At 40.7% G+C, this 15,143-nt stretch overlaps 1 protein-coding gene across 5 annotated transcripts in view; it reads right to left on the reverse strand.

Moving 5' to 3' along the window:
* Nucleotides 1-6,925: 6,925 nt before the first annotated feature.
* Chek2 (checkpoint kinase 2) overlaps nt 6,926-15,143 on the reverse strand; it is a 46,622-nt gene continuing 38,404 nt past the window's right edge. For all 5 annotated transcript variants that reach the window (XM_041648748.1, XM_041648746.1, XM_041648747.1 and 2 more), the window contains 2 exons: nt 9,302-9,382; nt 6,926-7,983 (listed from right to left, as the gene is read on the reverse strand). In XM_041648748.1, the coding sequence (XP_041504682.1) occupies nt 7,897-7,983; nt 9,302-9,382 (168 nt within the window). In that variant the 3' untranslated portion in view covers nt 6,926-7,896. The remainder of the gene's footprint in view (nt 7,984-9,301; nt 9,383-15,143) is intronic.

The raw sequence follows: 15,143 nt of genomic DNA on the forward strand, positions 1-15,143 counted from the left end.
ATATCTTGGAATTTATTTCCCCTACTTCATAGACCTGGAAGGCCTCAAACTACCTCCTGGCATGTGCCAATGCCTAGATACTCTTGGAAGTTTTATGTAACTGGCTTTCCTCTTGTCTTTTCCACATATAAGTGACACAAATGAACTCAATCAGGAGTAAACAAAAAGGAATATCCCTGATCATATAACTAAGGTCCTGGGATGGTATCTCACCTTCAAGTATAGTTGCAACTGGGATCTTATCTGCACCTGGATCAACTTGTCAAATACACTTTGAGCAATCTGTGGTTGCTTCCTAATCATGTAGTTCTTTCCATATATGGACCCAAGTGCATTAAGCTCCCACCTATGGAAGAAAAAGGTTGACCCAGTGTCGGACCGAAAGAAACTAAGTTTGCTGGGTGTGGTGGCACATGCCTTTAAACCCAACACTCAAGAGGCAGAGAGGCAAGCAAATCTCTGTGGAGGACAGTCAGGTTTACAAAGAGAAGCCCTATAATGGGGGAGGGGGGACCACTGGGATCAAAAGGCTATTAAAGGTGCCTATTAGCATACCAAAGTATGTGGCTCTTCTCACCACACCCTCAGCCCTAAACTCCACCAGAGGGGCTTCTTTCCCCCAGGCTATCATACCTAGAGAGCCCTGTCCTGAATCTATGACCACACTTTTTTCTTCCTTAGCTTTACAGCCTTAAACATTCAAGCCCTGCGAATTCCCAACAGCCAGCACTAGGCCAGCTTAACCTCAGAACATTTGAACTATCAACCACCACTCACAGGAACAGCTGTGTGCCCAGCTTGACTGTCTTTTCCAGGTAAAGAGTTTTTGAAGCTACTGCTTAGTTGATAGCCTAGCCAGCAAGCTAGTGTGGTTTATCATCAACCAGCAAATTTACATTTACAATGGATCAGAAACAGAGAAGTCGCCATTAGAACTGCCTGTATTCCTGTGGCTACTAACTCCAGCCATAAGAAGTCCTGAAACAAATTCCACTTTTCATGAGGTAAAGTGTGGGCCAACAACGTTTCCATTTCTGCCATGTCAAAGGGTTGTCCCTGTAGACAAGGTTATGGAATACAAGAAATGTTACTTTTGGCACTTCGGGGCTCAAGATGAAAGGAAACTCCTTGAATTCAGAGCACTTACCAGTTTTACTGAGATCTTGGGTTCACATCCCAGAGTCAACATGATCAAATGTAACTCCAGTTCCAGAGGCTTCAGTGATATCTTGTGGCCTTCTTGGGCATCAGGCACTAACACAATGTACATACATGTAGACAAAACTCATTTATATAAAACAAAAATAAATCTTTTTTTATTGAGTTCTATATTTTTCTCTGCTCCCCTCCCTGCCTCTCCCCTCCCCCTTTAAATCCTCCCCCAAGGTCCCCATGCTCCCAATTTACTGAGGAGATCTTGTCTTTTTCCACTTTCTACTTCCCATGTAGATTACATCTATGTATGTCTCTCTTAGTGTCCTCATTGTTGTCTAAGTTCTCTGGGATTGTGATTTGTAGGCTGGCTTTCTTTGCTTTATGTTTAAAAACCACCTATGAGTGAGTACATGTGATAATTATCTTTCTGTGTCTGGGTTACCTAACTCAAAATAATGTTTTCTAGCTCCATCCATTTTCCTGCAAAATTCAAGCTATCGTTATTTTTTTCTACTGTGTATATGTACCACATTTTCTTATTCATTCTTCCATTGAGGGGCATTTGTTTCCAGGTTCTGGCTATGACAAACAATGCTGCTATGAACATAGTTGAGCACATGTCCTTGTGGCACGATTGAGCATCCTTTGGATATATACCCAAAAGTGGTATTACTGGCTCTTGAGGAAGGTTGTGAAAGACCCCCATACTTGAAAGACCCTCATGCCCATGTACTATGTTAAACTTTGCTGAAATTTAGCTAGGCCCCTCAGCTCAGCTAGGCCCCTTAGCCTGACTAGGCTAAGAAGAGAGACAGAGTGCTATATCTAGCTTTGTGGTTTTTTGGGACCAAGGAGAAGGGATACTCCACCCCCCACCCCAAGATATTCTATCTAAACTGTAAACTCGCTGCAGGGTGTTTTATCTGTCTTTATGGTTTTTCAGGGAAATTCGAGAATAGACATGGGGCCATTCCCAGGATGAGCTAAGCCCACCAATTTGAGAGCCAATGAAATGCTTGTGCTATACTACCCTCTTATGTAATCATTTTTCCCTATAAATATGGCTGTTTGAATTTGCCCGGGGTGTGCAGTTGGCGTAAGCTACTGTTAAATCCACAGGCGCCTGTGTAATCAATAAAGACACCTCTTGCTGATTGCATCTGTTGGCCTGAATTATTGAGTCTGGGGGATTTCTCCCACCACCCTTGAAAACGAGGGTTTTCAGTTGTTTCCTAATTTTCTAAGAAATCTCCGCACTGACATCCAAAGGGGTTGTACCAGCTTGCATTCCCACCAGCAATGCAGAAGTGTTTCCCTTTCCCCACAACCTCTCCAGCCTAAGTTGTCATCAGTGTTTTTGATCTTGGCCATTCTTACAGGTGTAAGATGGAATCTCAGAGTTATTTTGATTTGCATTTCTCTGATGACTAAGGATGTTGAACATTTCCTTAAGTGTCTTTCAGCCATTTTAGATCCCTCAGTTGAGAGTTCTCTGTTTAGGTCTGTTTATTGGATTATGTGTTCTTTTGGTGTCCAGTTTCTTGAGTTCTTTGTATATTTTGGAGATCAGACCTCTCTCTGATGTGGGGTTAGTGAAGATCTTTTCCCATTCTGTAGGCTGTTGTTTTGTCTTGGTGACCATGTCCTTTGCTTTACAGAAGCTTTTCAGTTTCAGGAGGTCCCATTTATTAATTGTTTCTCTCAGTGTCTATGTTACTGGGGTTCTATTTAGGAAGTGATTCCCTGTGCCAATGTGTTCAAGTGTACTTCCCACTTTCTCTTCTATAAGGTTCAGTGTGGCTGGCTTTATTTTTTATGCTTTCTTTTTTCCATTTGATATTTTTTGCTTCTTTATCAAAGATCAGGTGTTTGAAGATGTGTGGATTGATATCCGGGTCTTCTATTCGGTTCCTTTGGTCCTCCTGTCTGTTCTTATGCCAATACCAGGCTGTTTTCAGTACAGTAGCTCTGTAGTAGAGTTTGAAGTCAGGGATTGTGATGCCTCCAGAAGTTCTTTTATTGCACAGGATTGTTTTGGCTATCCTGGGGTTTTTGCTTTTCCACATGAAGTTGAGTACCGTTCTTTTGAGGTCTTTGAAGAATTTTGCTGGGATTTTGATGGGCATTACATTGGTGAATCTGTACATTGCTTTTAGAAGGATTGCAATTTTTACTATGTTAATTCTGCCTACCCAAGAGCATGGGCGATCGTTCCACTTTCTAGTGTCTTCTTCAATTTCTTTCTTCAAATATTTAAAGTTCTTGTCATACAAGTCTTTCACTTGTTTGGGTTAGAGTTACTCTGAGATATTTTATCCTATTTGTGGCTATTGTGAAGGGTGTTGATTCTTTGATTTCTTCCCCAGACCTTTTATCCCCTGTGTACAGAAGGGCTACTAATTTTTTTGAGTTAATCTTGTATCTTGCTACATTGCTGAAAGTGTTTATGAGTTGTAGAAGGTCCTTGGTAGAATTTTTGAGATCACTTATGTAAACTATCATATTCTCAACAAACAGTGAGAATTTGACTTCTTCCTTTCCAATTTGTATCCCCTTGATCTCCCTTTGATGTCTTATTGTTCTAACTAGGACCTCAAGAACTATATTGAATAGATATGGAGAGGGTGGACAACCTTGTCTTATTCCTGATTTCGATGGAATCACTGGGAGTTTCTCTGCATTTAGTTTGATGCTGGCTGTTGGCTTGTTATATATTGCCTTAATTATATTTAGGTATGTTCCTTGCATACCTGCTCTCTTCAAGACCTTTGTCATGAAGGGATGTTGTATTTTGTCAAATGCTTTTTCAGCATCTAATGAGATGATCATGTGATTACTTTTCAGTTTGTTTATATGGTGGATTACACTGACAGATTTTCGTATGTTAAACCATCCATGCATTTCTGGGATGAAGCCAACTTGGCCATGGTAGATGATGGTTCTGATGTGTTCTTGGATTTGATTTGCTAGTATTTTATTTAGTATTTTTGCATCAATGTTCATGAGTGAGATTGGTCTGTAATTCTCTTTCTTAGTATTGTCTTTCTGTGGTTTGGGTATCAGGGTAATTGTAGCCTCATAAAAAAGTTTGGCAATGTTCCTTCTGTTTCTATTGTGTGGAATAATTTGAGGAGTATTGGCATTAATTCTTCTTAAAGTCTTAGAATTCTGAGCTGAACCCATCTGGTTCAGGGCTTTTTTTTTTTTTTTTGTTGGGAGACCTTAATGACTGTTTCTATTTCTTCAGCAGTTATAGGTCTATTTAATTTGCTTATCTGGTCTTTATTTAATTTTGGTAAGTGATATTTATCCAGAAAGTTGTCCATTTCCTTTAAGTTTTCCAATTTTGAGCACAGGTTTTCAAAATATGACCTGATGATTTTCTCCATGTCTGTTGTTATGTCCCCCTTTTCATTCCTAATTTTGTTAATTTGGATATTCTCTCTTTGCCTGTTGGTTAGTTTGGATAAAGTTTTGTCTATTTTGTTGATTTTCTCAAAGAACTCTTTGTCTTATTGACTCTTTGTATTTCTTTCATTTCTATTTTGTTGATTTTAGTTCTCAATTTTTATTATTTCCTGCTGTCTAGTTAGTTCTCTTAGGTGAGTTTGTTTCTTTTTATTCTAAAATTCTGTTAATTCACTAGTGTGGGATTTTCCCAGCTTCTTTATGTAGGCATTTAGTGCTATCAACTTTCCTCTTAACACTGCTTTCATTGTGTCCCACAAATTTGGGTATCTGTAGTCATTTTCATTGAATTTTAGGAAGTCTTTAATTTTCCCCTGTATTTCTTCCTTGATCCATTGATGATTCGGGTGAGCACTGTTTAATTTCCATGTGTTTGTGGGTTTTCTGGAATTAGTATTGCTGTTGATTTCTAGTTTTAATCTGATAAGGTACATTGGATTATTCCAATTTCTCTGTATTTGTTAAGGTTTGTTACTGAGTATGTGGTCAATATTTGAAAAAATTCCATGAGGTGCTGAGAAGAAGGTATATTCTTTTCTGTTTGGATGGAATATTCTATAGATGTCTATTAAGCCCATTTGAATCATAACATCTGATAGTTCTCTTATTTCTCTGTTCATTTTTTGTCTGATTGTCAGTGGTGAGGGGGAAGTGTTGAAGTCTCCCACTATTAGTGTGTGGGGTTTAATTATGACTTAAGCTTTAGAAGTGTTTCTTTCATCTATGAGGGTGCCCTTGTATTTGGGGCATAGACTGAAATTTCCTCTTGATGGATTTTTCCTGTGACTAATATGAAATGACCTTCTTTGTCTCTTTTGACTGAGTTTAGTTTGAAGTCTATTTTGTTACATATTAGGATAGCTACACCCGCTTGTTTTTTCCTTCATTTCTTTAAGAGAATTTCTCATTTCATATTTAAGAATTTCAAACATTCTCTTGAGGTTTTTAGATCATTTTCTTTTGGTTCATCCATATTTGGTTGTTCAGGTCTTGCTTTTGTAGGGTCTTTATGTTTTACTGGTATTGTGTTGCTCTTTGTGGTGTAGCATGTGATCTTAACTTTTCTACTCATCTTTTCCTCTTATAGGTGTGGTTGGGGCTGTCTGAGATTCTGTTGAATAATCTTCTAGGTGCCAGTGAATCCAAAGCTCAGATGGTTGTTCCTCGTGGTACAGTCAGTGTCACAGTTCTAGTTACCCTGCTGGTTATTCCTGTTCTGGGAGGTAGCTAAGTGCTCCTGTGCTTTGGTCTGCTCCCTTGGAGTTTGCTGGCTCAGACCTACCTTGACCTAGGCTGCTGGCTTTGATCTGTTTCTGTAAATCTTGGTCTGCATCTCCCCCTGCAGAAGTCCCTTGCTTGGAGTTGGACCTGTTGTGGTAGAGACTGCTGACTCTGGATCTGGTCGCTGGCTCAGTCCTGATCAGCCTGTGTCCCGGGACTAGGTTTGCTCCTTGCTTCTGCTCCTGGTGGAGCTTGTTCTGTGTCTTAAGTAACTGGCTCAGTCCCACTCCAGTTCTGATGGAGATCACAGACTGGCTGACTCTGAGTCAGGTCATTGGCTCAATCCTGGTCTGCCAGTGTCCCAGGACTGGCTTGGCTCCCAGGGCTGGATTTGCTCCTGGCTTCTGCTCCTAGTGGAGCTTGTTTCCCCTCAATTACCTTCTTACAATTTTGGGAAAAATTAATATCTCAATGAAGCCCAAGAGTTCAGAGATGTAAACTATTAGGTCTGAGGATAACTTCTTTATTTCATTTGTTTTTGAGACAAGAGTTTCACTATACAGCCCAGGCTGCCCTTGAACTCACTAACTTGTTTCTGCTTCTCACAGGGATAGATTGTAGAAGGCTGATATGAATTCCAGACTGGCTTATAACACTAGGAGCAACATGCCTGCCACCACATAGGCTCACAACACTAGGAGCAACATGCCTGCCTCCACATAGGCTCCTCGGCAGCCACTACAACCACCCAACATCACCATGCCCTTTCCTTTCTAAGGGACTTAGACTTTTGGTAGTGGGTAGTGGTAGTGACAGGGTTTCTCTGTGTAGCTCTGGCTGTCCTGGAACTTGCTCTGTAGACCAGGCTGGCCTTGAACTCAGAGATATGTAGTCACCACCCTGCAGGATTGAGACTTTCTAAGGCACTTTTAGACTTTCTATTCAGCTTGAACAAACTAAAACCAGAGTGATGTCTTGAGAAGCCAGACATGTGACAATAGTCAAAGTAAAGACCCATATAAAAAACACAACAACTTTTAACATTATTTTAGAATATTTTCTTTAATGTTTATGTGTGTTTGTATGCATGAACATGTGGCGGGGGTGGTTAGCCACAGAAGCCAGAAGAGGGCATCAGGTTCCCTGGAACTGTAGTTACATGGGTGCCAATAACCTAACTTGAGTACTCTACAGGGGTGCTCTCAAACACTAAACTATCTTTCCACATAGCCCACCTAAAATTCTTTTATAAAGAAAAAGGTATTCATCTAAAGTGCTATTTGTGAAGTATAAGTCCAGAGGCCAATTTCCACAAAGTTTTTTCTGTTGTTGTTTTGTTTTCCCCACAGTTTTTAATTGTGTATTATAGGAGGCAATCATGACAAGCTCAATAGAGGCCCGAGTCTCAGGAGTTTACCCTGAGACAATACCTGGTTATGAAAAAGACCACAACTGAGAACACCCAGGCACCACCCAGGAACAGACCATCCAAAAGAAATTCCCAAAGTTCTAACAGTTGTAGATAGGATCATCTGCCAGCACACACCCACTGCTTTTCACCAGGACAAATGTCAGCCAAGCAAGGGTCCTGAACCTTAGAAATCCCTCACCCCGACCTTTGCTACTACGAAAAACCAACCCTAACTAAGCCAACTCTCCAAATACTCCAATATGATAGACACATGGAGAGCCCAAGTTTGCAAACTTGTGTAAAAATAAAGGCTCTTTGCTTTTATATACAGGACTTGGTCTCCTAGTTAGTTATACATAATAGTATCAGTGGATGGAAAAGCAGTCATTCTCACCATTAAAATACATAGCCTTTTTAAAAAAAAAAAGACTTTTTTCAGTGGAAAAGACAACAACAGTATGAAAAAAAAACACATTTCTTCTTTTTTTTTTTTTGGTTTTGCGAGACAGGATTTCTCTGTATAACAGCCCTGGTTGTCCTGGAACTTGCTCCGTAGACCAGGCTGGCATCAGACTCACAGTGATCCACCTGCCTCTGCCTCCCCAGTACTGGGATTTAAAGGCGTGCACCACCATTTAAGTTCAAACCAGTTCATCACATACAGCGCGGTACTTTGTGCTCTCAACATCTTCCACTTCCCGTTCCAGGGGCCGCTTTCGACTGGAAGGCTTGAAATAAAGCAAAGGGAGAAATGTTCAAAAGAAAAGCACGGCTCCTATCAAAACTCCTCATAGCGGTGAACTGGGGGCATTTCATGGGAAATGGTAAAAATCAAGAATCACTAGTGGTCATGACAACTGAATCCTCTTAATACACCTCTGGAATCAAGATGCTTATCTACTCTGCCTGGTGATCTCTAACTGCTAATGTATGTTCAGTTTTTTATTTTTCGTTTGTTGTTTGAGTTTTGTTTTATTTTTTGCCTTACAGTGATACAAAATCAAGTTCAAATTTGGATCTCTCCTCTCTCTAGCACAATTCTAGGTCAAGCATGATTTAAGGCAGTCAGAGCTCCCAGCCAAGCAAGGGGTTAGGAGTACCAGGAGAGCTTCATACACTATTGTGCCACAGAGATTGGAATTATTAAAGGAAGTTTTTATTTAAAAATGCCTCCCACTGAAGACTGGGTTCTCCCAGGATGTGAGCACCTGTAAGCTGAAGAACATCTAAACACAGATAGCAGTAGCACCAACAGCTTCTCTCAGTCATCATCCCCCTGACCTGTGTTAAAGGGGGCTTGCCACGCACTGAGTCCTGCTCGACCCCCAGCACAATATGCAGAGGGGACCTAATCTCTCTCACAGTCACAAGCTTTGCTGTTTCATGGAAACAACAATCTTTTCTGTGATAATTTATTTTCCTATCTATAAAAACAGAAAAATAGCAAGGAAAAAGGAGCAAGATCATTGACCAAAGCAAAACAGGACAGAAATAAATAAGCATACTAGTTTATGCTTACAAAGAACTTTAAAAGAATGAAACTGCAATCAAGAAATCACCACAATAAAACTCATTATCTTACTAACCGAGAGAGAGAAAACCATCGTAGACTGCCTGCTCAAGTTTTACATTTTTCTAACAGGGTATTCCACCTTGCCATGAAAATCTGCGGCTCCAATCCATTCAACACAAGCTGCATTATTAAATCTTCCAGAGCTGCAGGAGACACTGGCTTAGGCTGGAAGGTTTGCTTAAATAGCATATGCCCCAGGTTCAATCCCAAGTATGGCCAGCAAGTAAAAAATAAGTATCTACTATACTATACTTGTAAGGTATACCACTACGTAGACCAAACTGATCCATGACTCCCAATTCCCCTGCCTCTGTCCAGATTCAATGTCCTGCCTCCATCTCCTAAGTGCTGAGATTATATGTGTGTGTTACCAAGCCTGTCATTAAGCACCTGCCACTGCACAGAATCTTCAGTCATCAGAGTTGCTCATCAGAGATTTAATTCTAGGCTATACAGTACAGTCATCAAAATACCTGGGCGGGAGTCAGGGGGAGGGCCATCACATTCTTCTCCTGAGCCAGTAGATCCTGAAATTTTCTCTTCATGCACTCATCCTGTGAAGAGATCAAAAAGCAAAGGCAGGCTACATATGAGGGAAAGCAAGTTCCTAGAGTGACAGCCCAAGGCTGCCATCCTAAAAGCAAGCCTCGTGCATTTGCTGAAGTCTTCTCATGAAGGGACTATGACTGTCTACCCCTCCTTTCTCAGAATAGTCAGTGCTCAGTAAGCACTGGCTAAATCAAACTCAAGGGTCATGGGCTCAGAGTTAACCAGAGAGGTTAACCCCCAGCTATGGTTCAGAACTAACCCTAAACCATGAGTAGTTGACAGTGTGCCACCTTGAGTCGCCACAGAAACAAACCCTTCCTGCTACAAATACCACCAATTACCTAGGAAATTCACACAGGAAGTGTCAAGCAAATTGATAGCAGTACCTTAAACCTCAAGCCCACATCTTATAGTAATAAACAGGACCAAACACTGGAGATGTGGAACGTGGTGGCATAGCAAAGAGCACTCGTTTCCCAGTGTGCATAATTTGCTCCAAACTCCCTAAAGGTAAAATCCCGCAGGGTTTGAGGCCTGGCATGTAGAAGCCCTGACAGGTAGCCTGGCACTGCCTCCCATTTTCAGAAACATAAAACAAAATCTGTCAATGGAAAGATGGGTTCCAGGTGGAGGCTGGAGAGATGCTCAAAGGAAGACATGAGTTTGGATCATAGCACCCACATCAAGCACCTATAATTTCAATACCAGAGGGTCTACTCTCTCTGTACTCCTCAGGCACTGCACTCAAACACACACAAACCCACACAGCCTCACTATGTAGCCGTGGCTGGCCTGGACTCACTATGTAAAGCAGACAGGCCTTGAATCACAGAATCTGCCTTCATCGGCTGTGCTGGGATGCCTTTGATGTAAGCACTCAGGAGGCAGGTGGCTTGTATGTCTGAAGCCATTCTGATTGACAGGATGAGCTCCAGTTAGACTTTGTCAGTGCCACACACTAGGGTCATCTTGGAAGAGTGGATTCAATTGAAGAGTGGCCTCCGTAAGATTAACCTGTGGGCATTTATGTAGGGCGTTTTCTTCAATAATGAGTGAGATGGGAGGACAAAAAAAAAGCCCAGGTGGTCCTAGGTTATATGAGAACGCCAGCTAGCAAGCCACAGAGCAGGCCAGTAAACCACTCCTCTACAGTCTGCTTCACTTCCTACCTTCAGGATTCTGCCTTGAGTTTCTGCCCTGACTGACTCAGTGACAGACTGTGATGTGAAAGTGTAAAATGAAACACACCCTTTCCTCTCTAAGTTGGTTTGGTTGGTATTTATCACAGGAACAGAGAAACCAAAGTAGGACAGAGATGGAACACACAGAATACAGAGCCAGATTTCAAAGCCCTGTGTATTTTCTCACATTTTTCTATCTCTATTATGGTATCTAGGATGAAATGCTTCCAAAATGAGCAGTTCTGTCGAGATGGGAAATTCCCAGTACCAAAGGACAAATAATGGGCTCCTCTCTATCTCCTAACGGGAAGCAGCGCTTTCTGCCAACCCTGTCTTACTAGTTACTCTGAGTGGCTCACAGAGTACCTGTCTTGACAATATCAACCTTGTAAGTACATTCTCCGTGGCCTTAGGATTTAATGCAGAATCACTCCTGAAGTGCACCTACCACTATGTACTGCACTGCTCTGTACAGCAAGGCACCTAACAGTGTTTGAAATATGAATTCATTAGGTATGCTCTGAAGGAGTGAATGAGTAAACAGAACAACCACGTGGAATGCCACTGTTATTTAGATAAGTGCCCCCAAGCCCTATGTATTAAACGCTTGGCACCCAACAAGAACACTATTGAAGGATATGGAGCCGTTCAGGGTGTGGGTGTGTGTACAGGTTGGGCACTCACATGTACACATACTTGATTGGGATTTCCCCTATTAATATGTTTTATTACCCTTGGTTAATAAAAAAACTGCTTTGGCCTATGGCAGGACAGAATAGAGCTAGGCGAGGAAACCAAACTGAATACAGGAGAAAAGATGAAGTTAGGCAGACAAATTGTGACTCCTGAAGGAGAGAGATGCCAGAACCTTACCAGTAGGCCACAGCCTTGTAGTGATACACAGATTAATAGAGATGGGTTAATTTAAGATGTAAGAGCTAGATAGAAATACACCTGGGTCATTGGCCAAATAGTGTTGTAATTAGTTTCTGTGTAATTATTTGGGTCTGGGCAGCCAGGAAACAAACCACAGCCTCTGCTTACATAATGATGCCCAATGTAGGGCAACGTACATCCACATAAAGCCAAAAACCCTTTCAAGAAAGGTCTTCTAGAACCACAGAAATGGGAGTCAATTGGAGCTTTTTGGTAGCCACATATTTTCAGATAGGCTCTGTTTGCTGGTAGTGAGCAGAGGCAAGGCTCCTTTAAGAGAAGGCTTCCTGACTCAGCATTAGCAGGAAAAACTGTGTAGTTTATGCTGGCTACATGGCTCTGGCTCTTTCAAGAGTTTCTGCTACAGAGCACTTAAATGGGGTTTGTGAGCAGCGTGCTATAAATTGCTTAATGATGACAAAGACCCACTGCATCCCTGGAGCTGGGGTGATGAGCATGGCTTGCAGGGCTGGCGGTGAACATGCCTATGTCATGTGTGACTAGGTGAAATCAACAGGCAAAGCAGCAGTGTTAGTCCTAGCCACGTAGTTTAGCATTTTAAGAGGAGTTCCTAGTCAGAACAGAATTATAGATACACAATAAAGATAAATTCAGACACACACAAAAAAAAATACCTCTAAATAGGTCAGTGTTGGATAAATGTACTTGGACTTAGGAGAGAGAGAGAAGAATACAGTCATAGATTAAAGGAGTAAAAACAATAAATACTAAAAAGTAATAGAGTAAAAAAAGCCACATAAAGGTGGAAAATACATTTTCTGGGTCATTTATAGCATGTTTTCTTTAAATTTTTCGACAATGAATGAACTAAGTAAAGAGAGACATTTCATTGTATGGCTTGCTATGCTAAACCAACATATATATGTTAAAGGTATCTTGACTTCAAAATTTGAGTCTAAGGATATATTAATTTGACAAAGAGATTCTGTTTTTGTTTTCACAGAAGATGAGAACCTGTGGATTCCTTCTAGGCTAATGTGGCTTAATAAAACAAGACTCCCTAAAAGGTCTCCATAAACCTTAAAAATATTTCACCTAACAAACAGCAAAAAGCAGTTTGGAAAAAATTACACCCAAATTCATGTTTCTTTTCATTTAAAGGGGGTTGATTACAAATGGTTAAATGGTCACAGTCAACATCTTTCTAAAAAAAAAAAGGGGTGGGAAGAAATGATATAGAAATTAATACTTTGCATTAGTACGGATCTTGGTCTATTGAAACAAATTGAAGGTTGATTTGGTTGCACTGTGTTTATGTATTTCTGTTCTTGTTTTGTACAGCTCATTTAAAGTGTAATGTATAGTTAAGATTAATAGTCACAGCCGGGCGGTGGTGGCGCACGCCTTTAATCCCAGCACTCGGGAGGCAGAGGCAGGCGGATCTCTGTGAGTTCGAGACCAGCCTGGTCTACAAGAGCTAGTGCCAGGACAGGCTCCAAAGCCACAGAGAAACCCTGTCTCAAAAAAACCAAAAAAAAAATAAATAAATAAAAAAAAAAAAGATTAATAGTCACGTAAAATAGTTAAATTTTTAATTATGTTAGGTTTTCTAGATAGAGATATATTTCAGTTAAACAGATAATCTTCAACACGCCAAAGACCTACAAAATGTGGCATTTGAAATGTTTTGTTAATTTAGGGATTTTCATGACAATGAGACACAGCTGCTCCTGGCAGTACCAATTTACTTCAGAGATGCTGGGCACTAAAGAAACTCCTTATGGACTTTGCTATCTTTGTGGCAAGATTAGCCACTTGAGCAATAAGCTACTCTTGCTTGGACTGCTTGACAGTATGCTGTGTAAAGTGGACATGCAGGACCCATAGGAAAGGGACCAGTGAGCTTTGACAGACTGAAAAAGGTGGGGTGGTCCTTCAGAATTCCTGCTTCACAGAAGAAACTGCCAGATATTCTGTAGGACACAGAGGAAAGTAACTGACAAACAACCAATATAGATGGGAAATTGTTTCAAATTCCCAAATTCATGGAAAAGTCTGCTGTATGCTATGGGTGGGCCTATAGGTTGAAGATGGATGCCCCAATGTTACAGAAGAACTTTGGGTGACTGTTCAGGCAATGAGATGTCTCTGTTAATAGAGTTTTGGAAGTTGCTTACAAGGTTACTTCCTGTTTACTTAGGTAATATATCCTTGTGGGTCTTTGATGGAGTTAAAGACAGATAGTTATAAGCCGGGTGGTGGTGGCGCACACCTTTAATCACAGCACTTGGGAGGCAGAGGCAGGCGGATCTCTGTGAGTTCGAGACCAGCCTGGTCTACAAGAGCTAGTTCCAGGACAGGCTCCAAAACCACAGAGAAACCCTGTCTAGAAAAACTAAAAAAAAAAAAAAGACAGTTATAGTTTTCCTTAGTTATAATAAAATATAAATTAGGTATTAGAAATATTGTAACTATAATTTTTGATTGATAACTGTTTTACGTTTATATATGTAATTTTACTATGTTAAAGTTAAAACCTTGCTTTTCATTTAGACAGAAATGAAGAGCTGATGTAGGATTCCCCTCTATATGCTAGGAATATATTTTATTACCACTGGTTAACAAAAAAACTGCTTTGGCCTATGGAAGGCCAGAATGGAGCTAGGTGAAAAAAGTAAACTGATTGAAAGGAAAAAGAAGGCAGAGTCAGGTAGATGCCATGCATCTGTTGAAGGAGAAAGATGCCGGAACCTTACAGGTAGACCACAATCATTCATAGATTAATAGAAATGGGTTAATTTAAGGCATAAGAGCTAGTTAAATTACGCATGAGACATCAGCCAAACAGTGTTGTAATTAATATAGATTCTGTGTGATTATTTGTGTCTGGGCAGGCGGAAAACAAAATGAAGTCTCCATTTACACATACCTGATGAGGGATTCCCCTCTGTAAGCTGTGAACTATTGCTTAATGAATAAAGCTGTACTGGCCAGTGCCTTAGCAGAATAGAGCAAGGCAAGAATTCCAAGCAGATAGAGGAGGAAAGAAAGCAGAGTCAATGAGATGCCATGTAGCCACTGCAAGAGGCAAACACACCAGAACTTTGCCAGTAAACCAGGAGCCTCATGGTAAAATATAAAATAATAGAAATGGGTTAATTTAAAATGTAAAAGCTAGGTAGAAATATGCTTAAGCTATTGGCCAAACAATATTACAAATAATAGTTTCTGTGATTATTTCGGGTCTGGGAGCCCGGGAAACAAAGAAGCACTCTCCACCAACACATACCCTCACACATATATCCATAATTAAAGCAAATATTACCAGGTCTTCCTCAGACATGCTATATATGCCTTGGATGTTAGTCTTCATCTTTTCTCTTGTTTAAGAACTTAAAGAGTCTCTTGTTGCCACCACTGTGCACAGTCAAGCTGACTGGACTGTGAGCTTCAGAGAGTCTGCACCCCCAACCTCTCAGATCCTCGTTTGTAGGACAAGGACCTCATCCACTGAGTCATCTCCGCAGAGCTTCCTTCTCTCTTTTCTCACATCAGTCATGGACTAAACCCCCAAAACGTAGTCAAAATAAACTTCTCTTTATAAGTTGATTTCTCTCATGTAATGTGTTACAGTAACAGAAAGCTAATTAACATAAATGTCCTTCTATTTTTTTTTTTTTTCGAGACA

This window comes from Microtus oregoni, unplaced genomic scaffold (genome assembly GCF_018167655.1).
Source record: "Microtus oregoni isolate MIOR12 unplaced genomic scaffold, Mior012 000003F_ref0000135, whole genome shotgun sequence".
NCBI lineage: Eukaryota > Metazoa > Chordata > Mammalia > Rodentia > Cricetidae > Microtus > Microtus oregoni.